The sequence below is a fragment of the Penicillium verhagenii genome (genome assembly GCF_028828195.1).
Source record: "Penicillium verhagenii strain IBT 33310 chromosome Unknown utg000006l_segment0_segment0, whole genome shotgun sequence".
Lineage (NCBI taxonomy): Eukaryota > Fungi > Ascomycota > Eurotiomycetes > Eurotiales > Aspergillaceae > Penicillium > Penicillium verhagenii.
Window position 1 is genome coordinate 2,029,171 of NW_026643170.1, and position 25,814 is coordinate 2,054,984.

Sequence of the window (25,814 nt, forward strand, 5' to 3'; positions counted from 1 at the left end):
TACGACAACAAAAAGGAGGAACGGAACCAAATTCCCCGGTTCGGATCGGAAAAGTCTCACCGTGCGTGCTTTGATCGTTGAAAAAAAAAAAATGAAAGACCAAAAACAAAATGGTGTGTGAGAAGAGATAATTCAATTGAGGTTGGCCCTGGAGGCACTTTTCATGTACTCGATGTGACAGTCAGAGCTCCCTCGAGCTACTAACCAGTAAGTATGAGGAACTTGAACTACTAGTTACTTGACCGGGCGAAATGAGATTGAAAGACCACGAACCCCATACCCCTTCCCCCTCCGAGCCCCCCGAGAATTTCGAGTCAGAGCGCTTGTCTATCAAGCCAATCCAGTCTCGGTCTCGGCTTCTTTGTGTTGACCTTCGCTCCCATGTTCGCTGACGTTGATATTCTCTTTGTTCTCCCGCAGTGCCAAGCCTTCAAGCCGCGGGTCTAGACCCACCAAACCACTGGATCGCGCCGTCTCGAAAGCCATGTGGGTCCGCATGGGACCGAGGCGTTCAAGCCGCCTGCGCAGCCCAGTTCGTGATTTTCTTTGTCCGGGGATCTCGGTTTGGGGCGAAATGCGAGGTAAGTCTCGATTGCATGTTTTGAAAGCGAAATTCTTTGTGTCGAGCGCCTCGCAACATTGAACTGGGCACAAATGATACGGAACAGGAAATCGTCGGTCTAGTCCCGACTGGCCCGCTCGTCATGCTATGTACGTAGTAGCTACTAGTACTTAGATCAATACGATGTACATGGCACTAGAGTGGATTTGGATTGAAGAACTTAGCAGGGGGTTGAGTTGGAAGAAGTTTGCGTAAACAAAATTTGCAGCAATATGCGCTAATCACTAGCTGGTCGCAAAAATAATGTGAAGCAGTATGGAATGTGGAAAGAACGGTCCCCAAGATAATTTCAGGATATACATAGTCAAGGTGCAAAGCCAAGCCACGGGGAACAATAGAACATGTGCAGGGAATTTATTCTTCTTGGTACGAGATCTTACGCATCTCACCAAGACGTGTACGGGCGCGGGCAAGGTTGTTCTCAAGTTGGAGGATTTCGACCTGGAATTAAAAAAACTGGTTAGTATGTGAAAATGGGGAAAGCGCGGGATTTAGAATATGTACCTGTTGCTCCATCTCTCGCACCTTAAACTCGTGCGAGCTCAGGGTGGCGTAGTCTTCTGCCTCGTTATCACCGCTGTGCTTCTCCTTGATAATGTCCTGCACCTGGCGTACTAGGGCACGGCATGCAGCACCCACGGCCTTGCTGGCAGTTTCCAGTCGGTCCTGGTTCTTGCTCATGAATGTGGCCTTGACACGACTGGCAGCCACCAACTGTGCGGTACTGGCAGCAACATCGTTGGAGGCAACGATAAGCTGCTCAGGAGAGTTGCGACCTGAGATAACACCGTCGGCAGTCTCGATCAGGGTGTTGGTCGAACCAGCAACTGCCTTAGCCGCAGAGATGAGACCCTCAGTCCAGCGGTTGTTCTTCTTGTAGAAAGCCGTACGGGACGAGCTTCCACGGCCTTCGCGCACAATCTCCTGTTGCGTTTCAGTGGCAGCCTTGATCAACTCGGCGATGGCGTTGGTCACGGCAATAGCAGCAGCCAAAATTAAATCGTTGATACGTAGCTCGTAGGTCGAGTAGCCGTCACGGGGCTTGTTCTTCAGCTTAGCCAAACGCTCCGCAGCAGCAGCAATAGCATCAGCTGCACGGTTGAGCTCCTGGTCAACCAGGTCTCCCAGATCACCGTTGGTGCTGATCTTGCTGCTCTTGGGTGAGAAGGATTCAACCAACTTTGATAGCGATTGGAGATCACGCTGCACTTCCAAATTGTTGTTGATGACAACATCGGTCTTCTGTAGAGGCTCCATGCCCTCGAGACGGAAAGACTGCAGACCACGGAAGAAGCGAACAGTCGCCTGGGCCGATTTACGAGCTGCACTAAACAGCTGGTCAGAGCTCTTGTCATCGTTGGCGAAGCGAGACAATCCCTTTGTGTTGCTCAGGGTGTCAGCAACAGATCCAGAAAATACGGATACGGTGCGAATAATTTCAGCATGAGGGCTGTTAGGGCCATCTGCAATAAAGTTGTTGAACGCCGTCGAGAATTCAGTGGCCGATGCAGAGGCCTTCTCAATCTGTGACAGCACATAAGGTGGCGATGCATTCTGGTTACCGGCTTGCATCGAGGAGTCAAGCTCGTATAGAGAGTCATCAACACGCTGCACACCAGCCTGTAGCACAGAATCAATAATGTCGTTGATCTTGGCCACGGTGCCGTGTAGAACTGTGTCGATTTGGCTGTCCAGTGCGTGGTCCGTATCACCTTGGCTCTGTACAAGACGAATGGTTAATATGAGAAGAAGAAAAAACAATACGATTCAACGACTGTTCTTACCAAGCGGAGTTCCTCCAACTCCATGAGAGCCTGCTCCATGCCAGACTTGTAAACCTCAATCTCCTCATCCTTCTCGCGAAGAGACAGCTCGTGGTCTCCATCCCATTCCGACTTACGGTTGGAGACATCATCGAGAGCACGAGTTTTGTGCTATTTCTGTTAGTCATGAAATCAATTCAAATGAAAATAGGCAGAAACTTACTCTGAGAGCCTCTTCCAAATCAGCCATCTCCCGGTTATACTTGGAAAGCATAGTAGAAATCTCCGTGCCCTTTGATCGCTCGGCATTCTCGGCCCGTTCGAGCGCCATACGAAGCTCTCGCTTAACCTTCTCCAGCTCATCCTTGTTGGTACCAGTGAGACGATCCCGGTCGTGCAAAGCACGATCACGCTCGCGGATCATATCTGCAAGTTCCAAGTTCTTGGTCTTTAGCTCGCGTTCCAATTTCTCGCGGCGGTCAATGGCTTCCTGTGCCGAAGCTGCCTTGAGTTTAAGGCTCTTGGTAGTCTGCAAAAGATCCAGGTGCTCCTGTCGCAATTGCGAGTAGAGCTTAGCCAGAGCTTCATACTTGGATCGCCATGTATTGACTTGCTCCTGGAGAGAACGAATTTGCTCGTCCTTAGAGGCACTTTGCAAGTTGAGGTTCGAGTTCAGTTGGTTCATCTGTCCCTCCAAATCCTTCACACGGCGGTCGTACTGCTGCAGCATTAGCTGATCCCGTTCGTACTGAGCACGAGCATTCAGGTTCTCTTGCTCCAGCTCCGCCAAGCGACCCTGGGTATGTGTCGAGTATTGATCCCGGAGAAGCTGCTCCTGTGCCTCCTGCTGAGCTCGAAGTTGTCGCGCTTGCTCCGCCTCAAAGTTCACCTGCGCCTCCTGTTGAGCACGCATCTGTTCTCGCTGTTGCTGTTCCCACTGTTGCTGGAGACGTGCTTGCTCGGCCTCGTATTCTTCTTGCTGACGCTTGGCCTCGGTCGTCCAGAAATCATTGATGGGCTCTGGATCAGCAGCCAAGGCCTTGGGTGGTGGTGATGGTTGTGCTTCGACCTCCTTCGCCGGTCGTCGGGGGAGGGCGGGGCGATCTTCGTCCTCTCCAAGAAGGTTTGGTGGGTCTTGGGGCAGTTTGGGGATGGTGATCAGACTGGTAAGGTAGCGCAAGTTCGAGCATTCGTAATAGAACCGAACGAGACGGTAGTGTTGAGCATCGTAACGACCACGGAGTGGCTCGAGAGCCTCATCCTCTCCGGTTGCTGTAGAAGAAAAAAAGAAACAGTCAGTAAATATCAAATGATTATGTAGCATTGGATATACAACATACTTGTGTGCATGGCTCTCAACATGCTCGTGATGAACTTGTAAATACCATAGCTCTCCTGGACAAGAGGCACAAGCGCAGAGATACGGCACTCGTTATTTGTTCCATTTTGGAAATTGGAGAAAATCAGTTTCTGGAAGGAATCAATCTGGTCCTGCAAAGTCATGAGATCGGTAATAGTCTCGTAGCTGCAGAAAAATTAGCATTTTGCCGCCAGGTTCTGGGAAGGATTGCATGCGCACCCTTCATTCGGATCATTGATCGTCTTCAAGCTAATATACTCCTCATACTCAAACAAGCCTGCTTTCGTTAGACAATTGTCCATTTTCGAATCCACTCCCTGGCAAGCCACATACCGTTGAACTCAGGGTGGTTGCGGTGGAAGTTCAATTTCGACTCGAGGAAAAAGACATATTCGCGAATCAATGGAGCATATCCTATCCAAGTTAGTCAATACTAACTCAACGGCCCAGGTGCTCTTGTCTTGTCCAACGCCATACCTCGAACACCGTCGCTTCCAACTCCTCGCATCAAACTGTCGACCCAATTGGCATGTTGCTGAGCCTCTCGTACAACAATGGGGTGACCTTCTTGGAGAACCTTGTGGATGGTGATAAGAGCCTTGAACGTCTGGACTTCGTCGGCGAGAACGGGCTGCCTATACAGCAAAAATAATAATGTTAGCCGAATGCGTCTGGTTAATGTTTCATAGCCAGCCTTCCTTCTCCCGCAATCTCACATACACTTTCATGCCTGCCCAAAAGGCCGCAGACGACTTGTGGTCCCACGTGTACACAATGCAACTCCGCACATGTTTTCCTACCCAGCAAAAAGCAAGCGTCAGTCGAGTTGAACACGGGAATATCAATGATTCATAATCCGGTTATTCGCATGAATTGGGACGTACGTTTCGGCGCGGTTTCCTCTGTCGCAGCAATCAATAGTTAGCCTCTGGACACCTTCTCCTTTCCGGCAGTAGCCGCCAACTTTCCGCATAACGCTGACGGGAGTTGAACACATACCAATGCTAGTAGCCTTTCGGATATTTATGGCCAGATCAGCCTCCGTCCTAAGCGATTGAAGTTAATTGTCAGTTGTTCGAGGGGCAGGGGAGGGGGTAGAGGGGATGTCGCGAGGACACCCAGTCCCGCTTACCGACTCATCTTGGGCTAAGATGCAATGCGGATTCAGGGGTATCAAGGAAGATGTGAGCTGAGCGGCAGATCCCAAGTCCGGACAGCACCTTTCTGATGTGATGCGCCTGGGGGAGTCAGATAAAGGGAAGAAGTTCGGGGTTCCGCACGTGGAGCGCAATGACGTTGGGGAAAGCTGGCGCCTGTCAGTCTTGGCGACGCCTAAGCCCCCATCCCTTGCCATGGAACTACATTACTAAGTGCTATATAACTAGTAACGTAGGCCATTAACACGCCTGCGTAACTCCAGGCAGCACTGATTCATTTACCTATGGCATCCAAGTATTGACTTTCGACTAATTTTTTTTTTATAAAAACTTCAAGGAGTGGATTGTATTGTATACGAAGGTTGCCACTACAGTGTCAACCCAGCATACCTGCGATTTCTATATACATGGACATTGAAATTCAGCAGTGAAAGCCTCTGTCCTGCAGATGCATCTCAAACAAGAAGCAAATAAGGACCCCCTTTGACGCCACGTAACTTGAATGAGAAAGAAAAGGGGGGAAAGCGAAATCACATATTCCAAGGCTGATTTGGAACCCTGGTTGGTATAGGCTTGCTATCAGATACACCGGTGATCATGTAAAAAAGTACAGTTGTTTATGCCAATGGCACTTCAACTTGCTCCAAGAATGAGACATTGCCCTGGCTTTCTGTCGGAGAAGAGCCGGTCTGGTCAATGGATTGGAGGGATTGATCCTCTTGTCCCTCCTCATCTTCCGAATGAGACTCTGTCTCAGCTAGGTTTATTCTGGATGAATTCTCGCTCGGATGCAGGCCTGTGACATTTGAGCCCTCATCCAAGTCCAACTCTCCCACGATTGGGCTGTTTGGTGCAGAGTCTTGGGGGGCTTCTACCACGAGTAACTCATCAACACCATCAGGCCGCATGATAGGAGGAATCGGTTTCCTGCGAGGCAATGGTGGTGGCGGGACAGGTCGAGAACTTCCTGCGTTTGGTCGCCCAGGTGAGGCAATCGGTCCTACGGGCTTCCGCTTGGGGAGAGTATTTGAGGTGGAGTTTCTCTTCAGAGCAAATTTGTCCGGGCGAGGCAAGGGGGCACCAGGCGCGGGATGGGGATGTCCACGTCCAATAGGCTGTTCGGGAGTACCTGCAGTGGAGCGGGCCGTTTCCTGGCGAGCATTCGACTCGCCTTTTCCAAAGACACCCCAGCTCCATTTCTTTGCAGCAGCTGCAGTCGTTCCAATATTGATGTTACTAGTCTTATCTTCGAATGTATTGGTAATTGATTTTGTCAGGGTTTCCATGGTGCTGCGGCGTGGTTTTTCGCTCACAAGTGAGACAGTAGAGCTGCCTCGAGAGCTGCGCGTGCTGGAATTGGGGTTACCCTCGAAGCGAGCAAAGTTATTGACATGGTCATTGGAGAAGTTCAAGCCGTCAAGGGATTCCGCAATCGAGGATCCACGACTATGGACCGCACTCTCTGGGATCATCAGGCCACCGGTAGGTGGCGAACTGCCTGGGGTTCGTTGCGGTGAAGCAGGCGGGGAGCGACTTGATATTTCAATCATAGCACTAGTTGCGCTGCTCTTCTCGTCACCCTTAGTCTCGGATTCAGCTTTGTTGAAATTGGCATTGTCCGCCGTCACCACGGGATCCGCTGCATGAGAAAAGGTCTGAGACCGAATGGCACGGGGTAAGGGGGTTATATCGGATCTTTCCACTCCAGTAGAGGTTGCCGTCGAAGATTTGATATTCGTGTCTGAGGATAACGACTTCGGACCTCTGCGTGATTTCACCTTCGGCGAGCCAGAATCAGGAAGAACGGGCATGCTCATTGTCCGATCATCCTTGGCCTTTAAGACCTCTATGGGATCAGGAGGTGCAGTTTTCGGCGTCGCCGGGGCATCGCCAGATTCATCGGGAATCTCTGCCTCGTCACTGTGATCAGGCACTTCGCGTTGCCAGATGCCACCACGGAAAGCCTGGCCCATGGTGTTCAAGAAGGGGACATCGTCCCAGAATGGTAGAACAATGCTCTCTGCCATCACTTCACGGATCTTACTCTCGATGGTGCGCAAGATAGGGCTAAATGTAATCTGCTTGGAGCTAACTATGGGCTGAATGTCCATCGACATTTGCGGCATTGTTTCAAAAGACATCCAGAAACGATTGCTTGGTGGAGGTTTGAAGCGGACCAGTAGATGACCCTCCAGTTTCTTCAGCACAACTGCCAGCACAATATCAACTTCCCTGGCCTTGAATCGAGGACCGAGATCAATGCGCACTGTAGCCGATATTTCAACGCGGAAATTGCCTGTGTATTGGAGATCTGCTTCGATGCAACAGTTGCCATCGGCTGTCAAATCCTTTAACCGGGGGTTAGTGATGAATGGGGCTCCATCACCCATGACAATTCTGTGCAGACCAATTTTACTTATGAAATTCGGTTTGTTCACCCGAGAGATTTTCTTCGTAATCTTACTCCGTAGGAACTCTTCCATCTCTGGGGTCTGGTAAAGAGCCAAGAACAATCGACCAAGGAATGCGTTGATCCACCGAGTCTGCAGTTGTTCTTCAGAGGAGTGAAGGCGTTGAACCAGTGTGACAATGTGCTTAACATCAAATTCTTGATGTTTGGGCGGGCGATCCGCGGAATCTCGCATCTTGGACTGGTTCTGGAGCATGGCGAAATAGAAATCCTCTTTCTCCGATAGATTTTCAGAGAAGAGATAGAATGGTGGCGTCGGTCCTCCCAAATCTCCAAGCGAGTCCAGTCGCCGCGAGAGACAGATGGCGTTCCTCTTGATCCAAAGCTCACCTTCGGGGATCTCTCCTTCGCCACCAAAGATAGACACAGCATGGTGGGCGAGTGAAATTACATATCGTACCTCAACCTGATTTGCGTCGTCATAGAGCATCAAATGGCCATGCCTGGTTGCGGAAAGTTGATTGTCAGCATGTTCTTTGACCAATCCTAGAATCGAAAGAGCGCATACCTGAGAACAATGTAAAAGACATTCCGTGCCCGTTTCGTGTTCTTCCCATTCAACTTCGCGGGCTCGATACTAGGCGCTTGCTTGCGATCGAACAAACTGCGATACATGGACTGATAAACGCTGGGGCTTTCAGCAGCAACAACCTCTCCAGCCGGAGTCGTTCTCTCCGGAGGCTTCCCATTGACACCCCCAGGCACATATTCGCGACAAACAGCAAAATATCCAGCTGCAACATCCGAGTCGTGCGTTCGGTGGAACTCTTCCGCCAACTGATCTGTGCCAGACTTCAAGCTATACTCGTCGTCGGCGGAGCGGCGGACCGCATCGGAAGCTTGGATTCTGGTCTGTGATGGCGGCGCATCCGGAAGGGTGAGGTAGACGAAGAGTAGGACCAGTGACAAGACCAGTGGGATGAAGGTGAGCCCCCCGAGCACGTAAACAATGAGGAAGCTGCCGAGCGAACCCATCGGGAAGCAGGTCGATCAATGCGGACGGACCGAGATCTCCATAATTCGAGGGGAAGAGTTGGAATGAGGAAGTGCAAAAGTCAAGCTTGCTGAAATACAATGAGAGACCTGCTCCACAGTAGAAAAACAAACAAAACGAGAGTAATGTGGGGGGAGAGGAAGAAAATGGATGAGGCAGAGTAGATGAGAAGTGGAGTTGCAGCTTCCCACATATGACGGAGGTGTTGGTTACCAAATCTTGTGCCCCGCAAGATCCGACCAGCTGTCAGGAACAGCCCTGCGGATGGAACATTCAATGTTTCAACTTCAACTATTTATAGTAGGTCCCAGGGACACATTTATTTTCACACCTGGAATGCGTTAAATGGAAAATCTCCATTCTAGTATTTGCGTTATTTCAAGATTTCAAGATTCCAAGAGATCAACTCTCTGTAAATCATGCACATCCAAACCAAAACGGTCCCACCAAGTCGTAACTTAGTCTAAAACCCGCACATCTAAGATATCTAGGTATACATGTGCTCTCGAAATGAAAGCCTGAACAAAGAAAAAAAAAGAGAGGAAACTGTCAAAGAAATATATATGTTTACAAAAAAGGGTACAATCCTCCGTCATCTCCACTTACTTGCGTCGCCGCATGGTCTTGTCGCACATGTCGATCAGCCCTGTCTTGGCCTCGCAGTCAGGGAAGTCGCTGATGGCCTCAACCGCCTTATCGGCGTATTCCTGAGCCAAACGGCGGGTTTGCTCCACACCATCGCTGCGGTAGACGATCTCACGGGCCTAATTTCAGATAATTAGCATCAAAATTCGAAAAAAATATATATATTAAAACAAAACGGCACTCACCCGCTGCACATCGCCTTCCTGACCGAACTTGCGGCCAACCAACGGTCCAAGTTCAGGGTTGCTCTTCCAAGCAAACAACAATGGGGCGGTGGCCAGACCAAGCTCCAAATCAGCTCCGGAAGCCTTGCCTAGCTCAGCCTCGGTAACGGTGTAATCCAGCATGTCATCCACCAACTGGAACGCAAGACCCAGGTTACGACCATACTGGTAGGAAGCCTCGATGACCTCTGGGGCGCTGCGACCCAGAACGGCGGAAGAACGACACGATTTACTGATCAGACTGGCAGTCTTGAGGTAGGTCTTCTGCAGGTAGTAGGCCAGAGTCTCGTCTGTGTATTGCGGGTTGGGCTCGTCTTGAGCGGTGTTCTTCAGCTGCATGAATTCGCCCTCCACCAAGTTTGCGATCACAGTGGCCATCAGCTCGGTGACTTCTGGGTCCCGCAACCGGGCCAAAGCCACGGAGGCACGACCAAGCAAGAAATCACCGGCCAGCACCGCCATCTTGTTTCCAAATGCTAAGTTGGCCGAGCTGTTGGCGCGGCGGGTGACGGCGTTATCGATGACATCGTCGTGAAGGAGGGAGGCGGTATGGATGAGTTCAGTGATCTCAGCTAGACGGCGCTGCGAGGGGAGGATGTTGTCGTCGCCAGCAAAGTTGTACTTGTTCTCGGCGTTCTGGGAAACCGCTGAATTAATGTTGGGGTTCGAATCGTCGAGGATTGATGGCGAGCTGAGCGGGTTATCGACGGGGCTCGGGCTGGCGGGATTCGTTTGCTTCCGCGGATCCAACGCTGTCGCCTGTGACATGAGCAGGACCAACATCGGTCTCATGTGCTTGCCTTCGCTGTGTGTATAGTATTTCGCCACTTTATCCAATGCCGGGTGACCTGACCCCAGCAATTGGCGGATGTTCTTGCTGAGAAACTTCAATTCCTTTCCAACCATGCGTAAAGGATCGACCGAGACTCCCGGAGGCGCTTTTGGCAGACCCTTGAAGATAGCTTGCGCGGCTGACACGGCAGCTCCAAATGGCGAAGCATCCTTCCGTTGTGTTGGGTGATATTTTCGGGATTGGATAAAAGTATAGGACGAGTGGAGGTCTTCACGGAGGCATTGGGAGCACACGGTTGTTGAGGACGGTCGCGTGAGTATCAGCCCGGTGGCCGAAACGGTGCGAGCTCGCATGCTCGATGCAGTGCTCTGGATTTTTGGTGTTTTGAATAAATCAAGCACAGAACATGGAATTTGAACAAATTGAAGGGCAAACGCGCTCAAGCATAGGGTTCGGGAGAGTACAAGGTTCCGCAGGGAATAATCTTGCGGGAAGATTTCGAGCTGTCGGGCCGGCACGGACCAACTCACCCGTTAGCATCTCCTCCCGATTGCCTATACAACTTGAACCTACTAGTATTTTTACAGAGACATGCATTTTGAAGTCCTCAAAGGTAGACAAGGATTCGAATGTTTGACCTCAACGGATAGCAATAGATATCCTCTCAAATCCTACTCGGACATTCTACAGGTGAGGAACTTCGCATGTCTAAAAGGCAAATCCACAATCTTATGCAAGAGAATAATTCCAGTATAAGACACAAGAAGATTGCGCCGGCCATCTTAGTCCTGCATATTTCCCCCCTTCGTACACGTTCACCACACAGAGAAAGAGAAAAAAAACGAAATTGCGCACAATTAACACATAAGTTGAAGAAGGCCGCTACGAGGTAGTACTCATATGGATAGGGCCAGTGCGGGAGAAATGCTGTATCAATTACGAGTATCCACCATGCTTAGATGGCATCGAAATCACCACCAGCGTCCTCATCATCCATGTCTCCTTCCTGGATCTCCTTGGCCAATTCACGCTCACGCTCTCGTGCCTCTTGAGCACTCTTTAGCTCCATGCGGTGCTGGTTCATGGGGAATCGCATAGCCTAGAAATAAGATTGAATGATTAGGAAAGATCTATAAACAGGGAGCATGAGAGGGTGTACATACCTTGACACTTTCATCGTGGAGAGTAAGACAGGCGCGAATGCGTTCATGGAACGCCTCGCCAGGTTCCCGGGTAGCGTAGATATCACCGACCTCCTTGCTCTTCATGAAACCATGCTCGTGGTCCAAGGTGGCCTCAATGACACCGTCACGGATAGCCTTGGCCACAATGTATTCAGCTGACTCCTCACTATCAAGACCCAAGCGAAGACAAATGTCCCGTAGGGAAATACGCGAGTAAGACAAGGACATCATACGAATGCCAGTCTTGATCACGTTCTGGCGCAAACGCAGGATCAGAGTATAAGTGCCATCCTTTCGGAAGGTGGAGCTGTGAGTGTTGACGATGTTCAAGAAGCCGTCGAGGTCTCCAACACTGACAGCTTGGGCAAGGAGCAAGTACGGGTGCATGGCCTTCTCAAGGGCGGGCTGGCGGAAGACTGCACGGTCCGGAATGTCACCCATCAAAAGCTCCACAACCACAAGCAGCTTGTGGGAGGCCTGGTAGAATCCACGGGCACTGTGGCTGGTGGGCGATTTCCGGGTGGCACCGATCAGGTGGCTATGGGCCTCAGTATACTGCAGTTGAATGGCACGGATACGGCCGAGGTAGAATAGATAACGGGCAATCTGGTTGTTGGAAGCAGCAGCGGGGAACCGGTTATGCGAGATCAAGAGATCTGCCTGGGTGATATGGGAGGTTGACAGGTAGTTGCGGAGCAGCAGGGTCATGACCGTGGCCTGTGTGTCCACATCCTTCCGGAGAACAGATGTCCGCAGAGCTGTCAACAATGTTTGACGAATGCTGGTGACGGCGGCTGCAGGGGATGGGGGAAGCGGAGCAATCTGCTCGTAGAATAGAGAATAATAAAAGTACACACGAGCGGCGAGAGAATCCAGGGTGCGACGATTCAACGCGCGAAGGCGCTCAATCAGGTTGGTTGAGAACTCGGCACCCTTCTGGATTTGACGCTGGTCAAAGAGATAGATCTGTACCAAGATGGACAGATACGCGTCCACCTCGGGGAGAACCTCCTTGGCTGTCTTATTCTTCTCCGAATCCACATCCATGTTTGAGGTTTCTTCGACACCTTCGAAAGCACCAGTTTGGTCAATGGCCTCAAGCAAGAACGACGCTGTCTCATTGGACTCTGTGTATGTCTCCACGATCACTTCGGCGAGGACCTCCGGGGTGATGTACTTCCGCATCGACGATATGGAGCGTAGGACACGTAGGGTGAATCGGGGATCGAAGTGGGCTACGGCTCGGTCTAGAAGAGTGAAGTTGATCTTGATATCTGTCATACCAAACAAAGAAACAAGGTTGTGTCGTTAGCCATGGCTCTTCTTAAGTTGGGATGGATGGACGGAGCATCTACCTTGGATGGCCTTGGTGGTGGGATCAACCTCGGGCTCGGTCTTCTCAGCATCATCATCCTCCGAGCCGTCCATCGTCACGTCCTCGTCCTTGTCCTGTCCTGCCTTGGATGATTTGGAACCCTTTGCTGGGGGCACTACAACAGTCATCTTCTCGTTACCATTCCGGTCCTTGCGGGTGTTGAATGAGGACTTAGGCGCACCTGCCGTATCCTCCCCCATCTCAACATCCTCAGAACCATTCACACCATTCTCGGTCGACTTGGATCCGTTGATGTGTGACTGGTCGTCCTCTCCCATTCCGTTGTTCGCGCCCTTGGCGGTGCCTTTCTTGGCCGGGGATGCTTTGGCCTTGTTGGCGGCGGCGCGGGTAGTTGGCGCGGCCTTATCTTTAGCACTCGAGCTCTGGGAGTTTGAGCGTGCCTTTTCACCGTTAGCAGATGAAGAAGCGTCAGATTTGTTGTTTGATCGAAGAGAACGCCTTTCGGCCGGCATGTTTCTCAAGCTGTCGAGCTCAGCTGAGCAGTACCCAAGCTAAGAGAGGTAGGGGAAATGGCGATAAAAGGTCACTGGATGGAAAGTGGCAGGAAAGAAACTAGTCCAGAATCAATGAACAGCAAGAAAGTAGAAAGATGATGGGGAAAAGCAGCAGAGCGACGGATGGATGATGTGGATGGGGGATGTGATGTCAAGAGACGAGGACGGGCGCAAGACCAGATGTGCTTAGTCAGGGGGGAGCTTACGGCGCCAGACCAAAAGCAAGAATCATGCAGAATCCAGTAGTTAGGTAGGATAGCCTTGGCCAGGGTCTTATAGATCAAGGGCGATTCCGAGAAATAAAAACTACAAAATTACAAGTAGAAAATATAAATAAAAGAGATAGTTGATAGAAGATAAATGCTCGTCCTCTACATAATTTTTTTTATTATTGTTGGGTGGTTTTGCAATTCCTGCCTGAGGTGTTGAACGGTAGCTTAAGCACTGCAAATAGTATGAACGAAATGTCGAATAAACATGAGTCTTTTTGAAAAAGAAAAATTTAAGAAAAATACAGAAGAAACAAATGCTTAGAGAGTGACAATATGTAACATTACATTATAACTAAAAATCAACATTTTCTATGATTGTCTGCAATATACTCTAAAGCTACTATCTACTACATGGTACCTATAGTAGTGGCCCGAACGGGGAATGGAGATGGATCTTCCCCCAAAACAATCAATAGAACTTCACTCTCTTAATACAACCCACACTCCAACTACACCACAACCATGCCGCTTCTCGACTCTCACCTAGAACAGATCGCGCTTTCTTCAAATGCAATTGCAGAATTACCGTCTGTCCTCCATTTTAGCTCCTTAGATTTGATCTTAACTAACTTTATCCCCGCCTAGATTTCCTGCGCCCCGCATCTTCACAAACGCGTTACTGGGCACTCATGATATCACCGCCTTGATCCGGGATACCGAAGCTCACGAACGAGCCCTCTTTCAAGTAGATCCCTCCGCTAAAGCTCATGGGTCGCGACGTGCCACCAGACGCGGGACAACCTTCGCCGCTGAGTCCGAGAATGAATCTATGGCCACTCGAATCTACTCCGCACGAAACAACCGCAGTCAGTCAGCAGTGGCGCGAGTGCTTGGATCGGACATGATGGACGAAATCAAACGGTCAACAGGCACATCCACCCGGGGACCTCGGGGAGAAGTAAACGTTGAAGTCTTACTGCGCGGAGCGGAGATTTTATGCAACGTCTAGTTAGTCAATGCCGCAGCTTTGTTTGCCCTCAATACGTTACTAACCCGAAGACTAGCCCTGTTCCTGGGGCACAGGAAAAAATTGCCAACTTACGCTACCGCCATGAGATGATTGCCGAGTCAGTGGCTCAATTGGAAGGTCGCGTGGCTGCAAATACCGCGGAACTGGAGCAGATGCGCTCCTCTTATGATGATGAAGATGATTTTGCCCCTGCGCCAGTATCGCGGCCAGCTGTACCTGATGTCACTGACGAAGAAATTGAACAAGAGCTGGCCGAGATCAGAGACTTGGAGCGAAGAAAACGAGCTCTCGAAGAGCGGGTCACTGGCATGGAGCGGGACCTTGGGGGACTTATGGGCTGAATCCAAAAACAAAAATTTGAATTCCGATAAAATCATGTCGGTCCAAATTGGATTCAGTCTGAACTAATTTTTTTGGTCCGTTTTGGTAGATCAGGATGGGACCAGCCGCCATACCATTTCGACAAAGAAACAGAACATGACCACGTGGTCATTTATACTACAGGATGGATGGACTGGCCATCTGTTGCATGCATTGTCTTGCTTAATTCCACTCCGTGGTACCAGTCTCATTATGACGAACAGAATATCCCACACCGGCGGTAATTGCATCCATTTGCATCAACAGCCCGTCCGCATGGAGATATACCTCAAGAATTTAGATGTCCGCCCCCCTAAAGACTCTACTCAGTGCCAGACTGGGCCCTGTTCTTCTCGGAATAGGCGGGAACTGCAATGATACCCTTTTGTTGGCATTTGATGATGTGTATGAACTTCTAGGTATTTTCAATGACTTTCATATGTGCCTAATGGTTATTAGAATGTTAATAGAATGTTAAAATGTTACCTAGTAGGCAACAGTGAACCTATTGTTCACTCTATCCAGAAGACTCAGACTTACTATATTATTTTCTGTTGCACTCAAGTGCTGAGTATATACTAATTAGGTGCATGATTTTTCTTCATTGAATTTTCATAGTCCCCTACCTCGATCGTTCCAAAAGCAACAGACCAAAAAAGCCCAGTATTTCATGACTTAGAATTTTTCTCTACTTCCCCATAGTTGTTTCAAATCCTTCGCATCCCAATTTGTTCAGTGTCGTCCAAGATACTCAACCTAGAAGCCGTTGTGTTTCTGCCCACCTACACCGACGTTCTGCCTTGTCAGTACTAGTACGATTACTATTGTAAACGCGCGGATACCGCTCACCATCCCACTCGCCATCCCAATATCCTCAGGGTGCCTTGCTTAACACTCAAACGTCTCTATCCCGGAGCGTTTTTGGCCTTGTATCCGAAAATCGTTCTTCGGTCCTCTCTTCGTTACCTCTTTAGCTTCACCGGAGTGCCTTATCCGGCTCCCTGGATTTCTCGATCGTCGATTATCCACTATCCTCGAGATGGATGGGTCGCAGGGCCAGGCAGCTCAGCCTATGGGCCAGCCTCCTGCGCAGCAACACTCCAATCTCATTCGGACTGATCAAGTGCAGAAGCTACCGCACTTGAATGAGGCCCAGAAAGCTCAGCATACCCAACTTGTTCGCAGCTTCTGGGAGCAATTGAATACCCGTGATCCCCAAAGCCATGAATATCAAAATGCCCAGATCAAATTGTCCCAGTTATCGCAGAACCTGATGAAGGGTATGCGAATGTTCCAGCAAAATCGTCAACAAGCAGCGATGCACCAACAGCAGCAGCAGCATCATCAGGTGCAACAGCAACAACAGGTTCACCCACAGGTTCAAGCCCAAGCTCACGTTCAGGCCCAGGTGGCTGCACAGCAGGGACAACAGGGACAGCAAGTCCAACAAGTCCAGCAAGTCCAGCAGGGTCAACCGGGTCAACAGGGACAGCCCGTACAGCGGACCCAGTCTAACAACCCGCAAACTCTCAACCAGCTTCTACCCCAGATCCAAGCGAAAGTCAATTCCCTCAATTTCTACCTCCCGCCGAACGTCACAACAGAACAAGTTCAGACATGGATCCCCGAGGCCCGGTTGCGGTATGGCATTGCTCTTCAGAAGCAGGAGGTGGGACGCGCGCGGTTGGCGGATTTGCGCCAGCAATATGCGCAACGCCAGGCGCAGGGCAATATGTCGCAAGAAGAGGTGCAGGAGTTCAAGAATCGGCAGCTAGCGGCCGAGAAGCTTTTCCGGGAAGGTAGTGACTTCCTCAACAAGTTCAAGGAGCAGCAAGAGAGCTTTAAGATGCAGTCGCAGCAGAACCCTCAAATGAGCCAACCAGGACAAGGAACCACTGCACCGGTACCCCAGGCCACTCCTGCCGTCCCTGCGACGACTCAAGCCGCGCCCAACCCCCAGGCAGGTACTGCTGTCGCTGGAACTGGTATGCCCGGACAACCACCCACCCCGGCTCCTCACACCATCAATTCTGCTGTTAGTGCAGCTCGTAATCAAGCAGGCCAAACTGCCATGTCACCATCAACCTCGCAGCCTGGGCAGGCGCCTTCATCGGCTAATGCCACTCCTGCTTTGTCAAACGCGCCCCCTCCAGCCCAACGACCTCAACCTCCGTCACATCAGGGAACTCCCGGTCCAGGGGGAGGTCAAGTCACTTTCAGCCAAACTCCAAACCAAGACGGGTCTACACCAACCCCGACAAGCACCCAACCAGGTAACCAAGGACCACCTCGCCCTTTGTCGCATCAGGCAGCGATGCAGGCAGCACAAAATTACAATACGAATCCGAACCAGCAGCAACAACAGCAGCAGCAGCAGCAACAGCAGGCACAGCAGCAACAGCAACAGCCAGCTATGAACCAGACTGTCAACAACCAACAAACTCACCCACCCGGTTATCTTGCCAATCGGTCAGCTGAATCTTCGGCGCGTACGATTAACATGCACATCCCCAAAAATCTCAACGTTTCCACTCCTGAACCAGTCACCATGCCTCCTTCTCGCCCTTCTCTCACTGGTGGCCCCAACCACAGTAACATGGGTGGTATGATGAGTCAACCCGCCATTCAAAAGCATCCCGGCTACGTCCTCGAAGGTGAGGGGCAACACGTGCTCAGCAAGAAGAACCTTGATATCCTTGTTCGCCAGGTCACCGGTGGGGGTGAGGGAGAAATGCTTACTCCCGATGCTGAAGAGGTAAACAAACTATCGACGCGATAAGCGATCTATCAACTGACTTTTACCCCTCCTTTTTAGTTCGTGCTCCAGATGGCAGATGATTTCGTCGACGACGTTATCACCCAAGCCTGCCGTCTTGCCAAACTACGCCCATCCTCCACCCTCGAGATTCGCGACATCCAGCTCGTCCTCGAGCGCAACTACAACATGCGTATCTCGGGCTTCTCAACTGACGATCTTCGCACCGTCAAGAAACCTCAGCCTACCCAGGGCTGGCTTCAGAAGATGACCGCCATTCAGGCTGCCAAGGTCACCCAGGGCAGAACCGAGTAAAGTGGTCATTTATCTATCCTCTTTCTCTCGTGTTATGCGTGCGTGCCTTCTTGACTCTTGGACCCTGGATCCCTTGTTATCGACCCATCAACACTATCAATACGACTTCCCTTCTCCTTTTCTTCGTCTATCATCTCGTCTCTGCCAACGAGATAAAAATTCATCCACGAAGTCCAATGGTCAAGGGATTTTCGTTTCTTCTTGTCACTTAATCTCTTACTCTCCGATATCCTTTATCCCCCTTCATCGAGGTCCTTTGTTTCGTTCCGTTCAATATCCTTTCACACAGGATATCCGTGCCACTCGATGATGGAATGACATTTGCTTTGCCTTTTTTTTTCCTGCTTTCTGATTATTTGTATCATGGATGGGTGACTAGGCGGTGTCTGGCGTTTCAATATCTTGTCCCATGCTTACTCTCTGGGAGAATTTTCAAATACAACGGTCAGATAGTTATGCCTTATGGAATCAAGTGATTTGATCTTTCATTTTCATCATCTACTATATTAATTCACATCTCAGTCCACTGTAGTATTACTCGACCAGACAAGTATACACGAAGATGTCAGCCGTTTTCAAATGTTACAACGACCATCTTATCCCACAGGCTCCAAGGCAAACCTTTCATTATCTCAATCTCATCTACGCAAGGTCTCTACGAAACAAAAACCGAGATCTCAAAAAAGAAAACAATGAATATCTCATTCTCCACGACTATACGTCGGGTAGAGTCCAGGCACGCTAAAATCGAGTAGTACACAGGAACACGCCCTTACTCATGATCTATGGTTTATTAACTTGAACAAACAAGGTTCAACAAGGAAAAGAGCAGAAAGGAAACGAGTTCCCGACGAGACAAAGGAATAGAGGAAAGGAAAAAACTTTCCGGAAGAATTGCCCACGCTGACGCTCTGCTTGTCTGGATCTTGAAAACAAATAGAATAGAGACGACGCGGTCAAGATCATTTAACACAAATGGTATAGTGATTGGTACAGGGTATGGGTTTAGCGCAGAAAAAAAAGAAAAGGAACCAAGGCGGAAAAGAAAAAGGCAAAGGAAAAGGAAAAGGAAAAGAGGAAATAAAAGAAAAGGAAATGGGAAATGGAAGTGGGAGCTTGTTCAGGAGTTGGGGCCCGCTAATGAGGTGCGGTTTGGTGATCCAATCCTGTAGTCGCTTTCCTGCCGTGTGTTTTTTGGTCTATGCCGGTGTTCAAGAGGTGATGGCGCCAAGGTGAAGGTTGGGTTGATAGACAGAGCCAATAGAAGGAGGGTCGTTGGATCAAAGTTGTGATGTGAGGACGTGGTGAAACGCAGTAGATAGAGATTGCATAAAGGAAAGCATTGGTCACCATATTTGGTGACCGTCAAGATCGAGAATTTGTAGAGAGAACGTAGAAAGGTTGTCTGATCAGTCAATCAGCGAAAGGAGGTCGTTTGGTGATGGTACACTGTATATCGTAGTGCAAGCTGCAAGTAGATGGAACATCTTGCAGGGATTAAGAAAAAGACGTTGTTCCTTGCTCTAGGGACTCGAGATGATCCGAAGAACAGAACACGGTAGCGATAGCGTTATTTTCAGTATAACGCAGAGTTCAGATGGAGCTGAAGGCGAGGCGGACTCGACAATCAGGAGACAAATATACACACATCACTCGTGAACATCAGCAGTTTTTAGCGAAAACATGGCAGGTGGTGCGAGAAATCCATAAGGGCAGAAAAGAAATTGGAGGCTCCTTGCCAGACTCATCAATCAGAGTTAGGGTCAAGAAGTAAACGGTTTATCGAGCAACAGGGGGGAATATCTCGCTGAATACAAAACAAGATTGGGACAAAAAGTCAGGGAAAGGTTGATACAGGACTCAAGACACGGAAGATGGCGACAATCTACCGTAGAGCTGGGCTGCCAATCGGTCTTTCTCCCCGGTCAACGCCCTTGCCTTTGCTGGGGGGCGCTGGCGGTTCATCGAATGGAGCAGGAGGAAGTTCCTTGTCAATGGCAGGACGACCATTTCGACTGTGTGAGCTGTGGCCACCAACACTGCTGGCCTCGCCGGCCTCATCCACAATTGGAAGTGTTGACGTTGGCCCGGGACCTGCGGCATCTGCAGGGTCCCACACAGTAGCCAAGGTTCGGGGATGTGTAACAGATACGTCCTTTGCCGCCTCTTTCTCGGCTGACTGCATTGTGCGTTCCACGGAAGATGATCGTGATTGTCTATTTTCTCCTGATTGTCGGGTCGAGGCTTGGGCCTCTTCTCGGCGCTCGGCCTCTTCTTTCGACATCGTGATGCCCTTGACGAAATTAATAAAACGATCTCCGTATCCCTCTGGTGGGATAGGAGAGATTTGAGTACGGTCATGTGAAAGACCCTTGAAGAAGTTTTCAAACTTCTTGATGGTTCCATACTGCGTGGGAAAATTAGCTTGTTGGTCAATGTTGTTGTTGGTCGAATCATGGACTTACATGAGTCAAACAATCAATGATACCCAGGTAGTAGATTTCTTCGCCAGGGTTGCCGTTCTCATGGGTAGCTCGGAAACCTCCATCATCAGCGTAGAAGATGTGGTATTTACGCTCATCGAGTATTTCGTCCGGCATCTTTGCTGCCGCCTTATCCAACGGCACGGGTCTTTCGCGCTTGATCAGCATACGGAGTTCTCGGGCTTTGCGCTCATTCTCCAACTTGGAGGGTGTTCGCATCAGCATGTTAGGGCTGGAATCCTCCTCACGATCACCACCAGGTTGGAAGACTTGAAGAGTCTTATCACGTAACTTCTCCTCGTTGCCCCGTTCAGCATCATGGATTCCTACCAGGAGGGAATAATCCATTATCTTGAGCTTTTGGAGCAAAGCCACATCCCGTTTCAACTGCTCGATGAAGAAATCTCGTTTGGAGGGTCCACATTGCAGGTGACGATTCCTCCGAACCCAGTTCAAGTCCTTCATTGTCGCACGCGGATTACGCTCAAGGTCGGATTCCTGCAGGTCTCGACCAATCGTTGAGCCCTTCAGGTCGAATGTTTGGTGAATGTCCCGGTGGGGAGGGAACAAGTTGTTCATCACAACAAAATGGATTTTGCGGCCATATGCCATCTTGACACGGTGCAACCCGTAGAACTGCGAAATGAGAGTGTTGGGGTTCTTCTCCACGTGTCGGTAGTACTGCGGCAAAATCTTGCGGAGGAGCTTATGTTCGGCATGGTGAATGGTTTTAATGATGTACTTGTAGTCGCGCGAGAAGTAGAAGAAGCTACCGCTCTTACCGGGCGAGCCCAATTCAGAGAGGATATATTTGCTGGTGAGAGACATCAGATAGTCGGCAGGGTCAAGGCGGAACTTGGCGCGTAGGCTTCGGAACACCCAAGGAGCGTAATCTTTAAATTTGAAATCGTATTTGGCTGATGGGATCAATTCATTTCCGGTACTGTTGTATTGAGTCAGTAAGGTCGTTTTCTATAAGTCAAGGAGTATCCCCCAATCTGACAACGTACATATCAAAGGAGAACTTGTGTTTGGCGTCAAAATCCGCCGGAGTAAGTTCCCGATCCATTTTTGCGTTGATGCGCGACACGGTGAAGCGAATACCGGTCAACATGTTGTATGCGGTAACATAGTTGACGTGGTTCTGGTCGACTTTTGTTCCCACAATGACTCGTTCGTCGTCATCGTCTTCGCGCCTTCGCCGCGAAGCGCGCTTCTGTTTGATCGCTTCCGCCCACCGAGCCGCCTCGTCATCCTGCGGTGCTCCATCCATAAGCGGATCTGACTGTGACTTTGTGGTGCGACGGATCAGGCCAAGTGAAGTACGTCGGTTTCCTCCCACGGTGGGGGATAATCGACCACTGCTGTAGGCAGTATCCTCACCCTGATCCCGACTATTCCGACGAACGCTCGGAGTACGCGGAACCTGCAGCGAGTGCCGGTGTCGCATACTAGATTGTTGGGATTCTTGTATAGAGGCGGCATCAATCATGGAAGGGACAGGTACAGGTGGGGAGGAGTAGCGGTGGTGACTGGGGTTGGGTCGAGAAGCCGGGTTCAACCGATCCGGATCGGGGGAGAGACGACCTGAGTCTTCGCCATTGGGGATCTGTAATAATGAAGTTGAGGGGCTGGTCGCCATATCAGACATGGCGGTTTCGTCGGCGGAGGGGCGTGAGATATCGCCATTTGTCATCGGCTTCCCCTGGACCGGGTACCGTTGACCCTGGGCCGTGCCATTGACCTGGTGGCTTGGAATCGACACTGTCGTGGAGCCTGCTCCAGGTCCAGCGTCCGATGACTTCCGGTCTAGCATGGCAGATGGCCGGACAGGATCCCGAGGATCTCTGGCGGAACCGTTGCCTAGCGAATGTATGCTGCCGTCCTTGGAGTGCGGCATCTCGCGTGTGTAGGAGCTGATGCTCGATCGGCCATTCAGCGAGTAGGCACTGCCGTTTTTCAGATCCGTGAGCAATTGCCGGTCATTCTGATGGGTGTCGTGATTTGCGTCGCCTGTGGGTGGGTGTGGCCAGTTGGTCCACAGGAAGGTGTTACCAACGGAGGCTTTGTCGTGGGACTTGCGAGGCGAATCGAAGGAGCGAGGGTGGGTGGCCGTTGTGGTAGCCGTTGTGGTTGCCGATGGATATGAATCGTTGGAGAAGGACGGCATGGTTTTTTTTGGGATTTTTTTTTCTCTGGGTGATCCTTTTTTTTCTTGGTGGTTGGTCTTCCCAGGGAAACGGGGTGACGTGAGGTCTGCGTGGACCGGCAACCCGAGGTGACGGCAATGACCCTTATTGGCGGAGGCGACAGGAAAGTTGAGAACCGGACCGTGTTCCAGCGGATCAAAACGACAGGAAGGGGAGGGGAGGGAGGTAGTGGGTTATGAAGCTGTTCGTAGAACAAGAGGCCAGGGCTGGGTGTTGTGGTTTTTCTGATTTGTCGTTTCTCTCCCTCACGTTTTCTCCTAGCGCAATGCGACCCGGGAGTGGCAAGGGTTTGGGAATTTTCAACCGATGCACATAATTCCCCGAGCAGAAGTGGGAGGAAATGGAGGGATGGGGGGAACGGATTGGAGATGTTGTCGGGGCAAGAAAAGACCAAAGGGAACTTGCGTGTTTAGTAAATTAGTGTACGACTCCACTATTCAGCTGCACAACTACACAACACAGGCTTCGGGACTTGCACGGAGGAAGCCGATGGTTATTCAACTTTCTTAATTTTATGAAATGAAAATATATAGAAAATAAATTTAGAGCACTTGAGTATATATCCCAAATCATATCCCACCTTGAGTCCCAACTTCCAAGGTTCTTCTATGATTTATGCAGAGTGCAAGGCCTGAGCACATCATAGTCATAAAACCCCCCCCTCTCATCTGCAAGGAGTAGGTGACGTCGTACTTCCCCGTACACCGTATTTGATGCCCATGTGCTGGCTGCCTATATCCCAACTCTTAACTCATATAGAAGACTACTAATATACTTAAATTTTTAACTCAGATTGGGAATCCTTAAGTTGACCTTTGTGGGGGGATTTGTCCCTGACCCAAACTCCTTAAAAAACAACACCAAGAGAGTCGAGACACATAGATTGGATCCTCTTTTCTCCTAAACCGAAATTAGTTTCTTTAGGGGTTCTGAACGGAGTAAGCTTCAGGGTTTTTTTTTCCCTTTTCTTGTGTGATTTCCCCCCTGAATGCTCAATCGTGCTTTCAAAAATAGCCCACTCCACTCGTGGGTGAAGTCATATTGGTGATGCCTGATTCTGCCAGAATTACAAGACTCCTATGCATAGTTAGTTAGTTACTAAGTATATAAGATTGTTAATAATGCACTCTAAAATTTGAAGCTTCTATGTTCCCTTTTATCTGTCAAATTTAAGCAAAACTATACGTTTATTCCCGATATTATACTATCTTTCAATGTTGAAGCTCCTTGCCCAATTGGCCCCAATCCGGGGAGATAAGAGCAAAGTGTTACATTACATAGGACATGTTTTGGACTATACTAGTAGGGCATAGAGTACATAGAACAGATAAATACTACTAGTAGATAAACGAAGTGGCATACCCTTACTCTAAAAAAGAATAAAAATCCCCGTGATTGATTGTGACCAATAAATCTAGCGCTAATAATTTCCGACAATTGGTGGCGCAGTGATCAACCTGGTTATCATCACAAACATTCCCACAGCAACGCTGGTTTCAACCTGCGGGGTCATGAAACTACAAGTTCGAATCCCTCAATTAAACGGAAAATCAAACCCATAGACCACTCCAGATGACACTGTGCAAGGCTTAGCACAGCCCTTTAGCGCAGTTAAAGCCTCCCCCTTGAGAGAAAAAAAATTGTTACGTAAATAATACGATTTTGCCCTACGAAAACCAACTGGAACAGATTCACTTTCGGATCGAAGAGATTGCAATTCCACGAACATCTTCGTGAGATCCGATATGGACAAACAAATGAACAAAACGATTTCCCCATTGAGAACCCACCACAAGACGCCATCCCTTCGACGTGGAAGCAGAACAAAAAAAATAATAAAGGAAAAGCCAAGCCATCATAACGAAGATATCCCAGAACCAAGACAAAGGAAACCCATTCCGAACCGCCAGATCAACAGGTCGAAGGAAAGAAATTACATGGGAAAGAAAAGAAAAAAGCACAAAACGGGGACCCTGATGACCCTCCCGGAAGAGCGCACGTGAAATGAGAGGGCATCGTAGGGTCAAAAAAAAAGACCGCTACCATTCTCTATTTCTTAGCCACACGCTTCTTAGCGGGGGCCTTGACCGGTGGCGCGGTGGTCTTGGTGACACGACCAGACTTGGTCTTTCCAAGAATCTTGGGCTGCTCAACAATAGCGGGAGCCTGGAAGGATATGGTTAGTTACTTGTAATATGAAAGTTTTCAAAGATGAAAACTATGGGCTAAGAACATACGGCAGTGGAAGGAGTCTTGGTCTTGCGGGCCTTGCCAGAGTTGGCCTTGGGGGCAGCAGCAGCCTTCTTAGGGGCAGCGGCCTTCTTGGTAGCAGCGGCCTTGGGAGCAGCGGCCTTCTTGGGGGCAGCAGCCTTCTTGGTGGCAGCGGCCTTGGGGGCAGCGGCCTTCTATACGAAAACAGTGAGCAAGAGGCAATGGAATTAAAGACAGGAACAATTGAACTTACAGGCTTGGGACCAGGCTTAGCCTTAGCAGCGGGCTTCGCGGCGGGCTTAGCAGCAGGCTTGGCTTCCTTCTTAGCCAGCTTCAGAGGTCCGGAGGGGCCTGGCACGCGACGCGTCAGCAAATCCATAACAATAAAATCAAAATCGAAATTGCAGCAAAATGAATTGTTGAATAACATGCTGATGGGCATGATTCAGGAAGACAGGATTATTCCAATAATGTGGAATGGAAAAGCGCACAAAGGCGCAAAGGATTGGAAAAAACTTACCCTTGGGCTGGACGAACTCGCCCTTCTCGACACCAGACTTGATAGCCTTGTTGAACTGGGCATCGAAGGCACTCTGGGATGCGAAGGTGATCTTGTTGTTTGCCGACACATACTTCTTGATGGCCTGGCGGCTAGAAAGAGGGGGAAGTTCCGTTAGAATTCTGGTTGCAAAGTGAAGAGAAGGTACCCGACGCGACCAAAGAATCCTTGGTCGCGCCGGTGGGGAAACGCAAATACATACCTGGAACCGTTGCGCTCTTTCAGCTATTTTCCAAAAGCCCAGTCAGTAATGAACAGAACGATATTAATTTGATTCCATTTTGAAGTGGTGGTTGGCCATGCCCAACGGTTGGACGTGTCACGGTCGGGCGCGCGCGACCCGCCATCACAACAAGATGGAATGATAACGATGATCTACTCACGTTGACAATAGCATCCTTGATCATATCTATATCAATAGAATCAGCAAATGTAGGCGACGCAGAAGATATCCATTTCGCTTTTACGCGATGTGGTGGTGGTTAAAGATCAGACAAAACGTACCACGGTAGGAGGTGTGGGCAGCAGGAGCGGCCTTCTTGGCCGGGGCGGCAGCAGTTGCTTTCTTGGGAGGCAT

The 25,814-nt window shown here is 49.8% G+C and overlaps 8 protein-coding genes across 8 annotated transcripts; 2 read left to right on the plus strand and 6 right to left on the minus strand.

Moving 5' to 3' along the window:
* Positions 1-976: 976 nt before the first annotated feature.
* Positions 977-4,885, minus strand: N7466_006168 (putative cytoskeleton assembly control protein Sla2; the record flags this gene model as incomplete). Its single annotated transcript, XM_057165565.1, has 12 exons — positions 977-1,063; positions 1,127-2,341; positions 2,407-2,556; positions 2,609-3,657; positions 3,726-3,910; positions 3,965-4,022; positions 4,079-4,159; positions 4,223-4,380; positions 4,466-4,541; positions 4,630-4,647; positions 4,745-4,791; positions 4,878-4,885. 12 exons carry the CDS (start codon positions 4,883-4,885, stop codon positions 977-979), a joined length of 3,132 nt encoding a protein of 1,043 aa, XP_057021164.1.
* Positions 4,886-5,519: 634 nt separating this feature from the next.
* Positions 5,520-8,347, minus strand: N7466_006169 (SMP domain-containing protein; the record flags this gene model as incomplete). Its single annotated transcript, XM_057165566.1, has 2 exons — positions 5,520-7,815; positions 7,881-8,347. 2 exons carry the CDS (start codon positions 8,345-8,347, stop codon positions 5,520-5,522), a joined length of 2,763 nt encoding a protein of 920 aa, XP_057021165.1.
* Positions 8,348-8,968: 621 nt separating this feature from the next.
* Positions 8,969-10,381, minus strand: N7466_006170 (trans-hexaprenyltranstransferase; the record flags this gene model as incomplete). The annotated part of the gene is made up of 2 exons (XM_057165567.1): positions 8,969-9,130; positions 9,197-10,381. The coding sequence occupies 2 exons, from the start codon at positions 10,379-10,381 to the stop codon at positions 8,969-8,971; spliced, it is 1,347 nt and encodes a 448-aa protein (XP_057021166.1).
* Positions 10,382-10,983: 602 nt separating this feature from the next.
* N7466_006171 (proteasome regulatory particle lid subunit RPN3) lies at positions 10,984-13,060 on the minus strand (the record flags this gene model as incomplete). The annotated part of the gene is made up of 3 exons (XM_057165568.1): positions 10,984-11,127; positions 11,192-12,486; positions 12,568-13,060. 3 exons carry the CDS (start codon positions 13,058-13,060, stop codon positions 10,984-10,986), a joined length of 1,932 nt encoding a protein of 643 aa, XP_057021167.1.
* Positions 13,061-13,836: 776 nt separating this feature from the next.
* On the plus strand, positions 13,837-14,685 carry N7466_006172 (uncharacterized protein; the record flags this gene model as incomplete). The annotated part of the gene is made up of 3 exons (XM_057165569.1): positions 13,837-13,901; positions 13,960-14,322; positions 14,379-14,685. The coding sequence occupies 3 exons, from the start codon at positions 13,837-13,839 to the stop codon at positions 14,683-14,685; spliced, it is 735 nt and encodes a 244-aa protein (XP_057021168.1).
* A 1,058-nt stretch (positions 14,686-15,743) lies between these two features.
* N7466_006173 (putative transcription initiation factor TFIID subunit 12) lies at positions 15,744-17,774 on the plus strand (the record flags this gene model as incomplete). The annotated part of the gene is made up of 3 exons (XM_057165570.1): positions 15,744-15,984; positions 16,090-17,459; positions 17,520-17,774. 3 exons carry the CDS (start codon positions 15,744-15,746, stop codon positions 17,772-17,774), a joined length of 1,866 nt encoding a protein of 621 aa, XP_057021169.1.
* A 1,885-nt stretch (positions 17,775-19,659) lies between these two features.
* On the minus strand, positions 19,660-22,427 carry N7466_006174 (1-phosphatidylinositol-4-phosphate 5-kinase; the record flags this gene model as incomplete). The annotated part of the gene is made up of 3 exons (XM_057165571.1): positions 19,660-20,181; positions 20,240-21,200; positions 21,268-22,427. The coding sequence occupies 3 exons, from the start codon at positions 22,425-22,427 to the stop codon at positions 19,660-19,662; spliced, it is 2,643 nt and encodes an 880-aa protein (XP_057021170.1).
* A 2,089-nt stretch (positions 22,428-24,516) lies between these two features.
* On the minus strand, positions 24,517-25,814 carry N7466_006175 (histone H1/H5 family protein; the record flags this gene model as incomplete). Its single annotated transcript, XM_057165572.1, has 7 exons — positions 24,517-24,633; positions 24,705-24,872; positions 24,932-25,029; positions 25,199-25,329; positions 25,440-25,462; positions 25,621-25,646; positions 25,742-25,814. 7 exons carry the CDS (start codon positions 25,812-25,814, stop codon positions 24,517-24,519), a joined length of 636 nt encoding a protein of 211 aa, XP_057021171.1.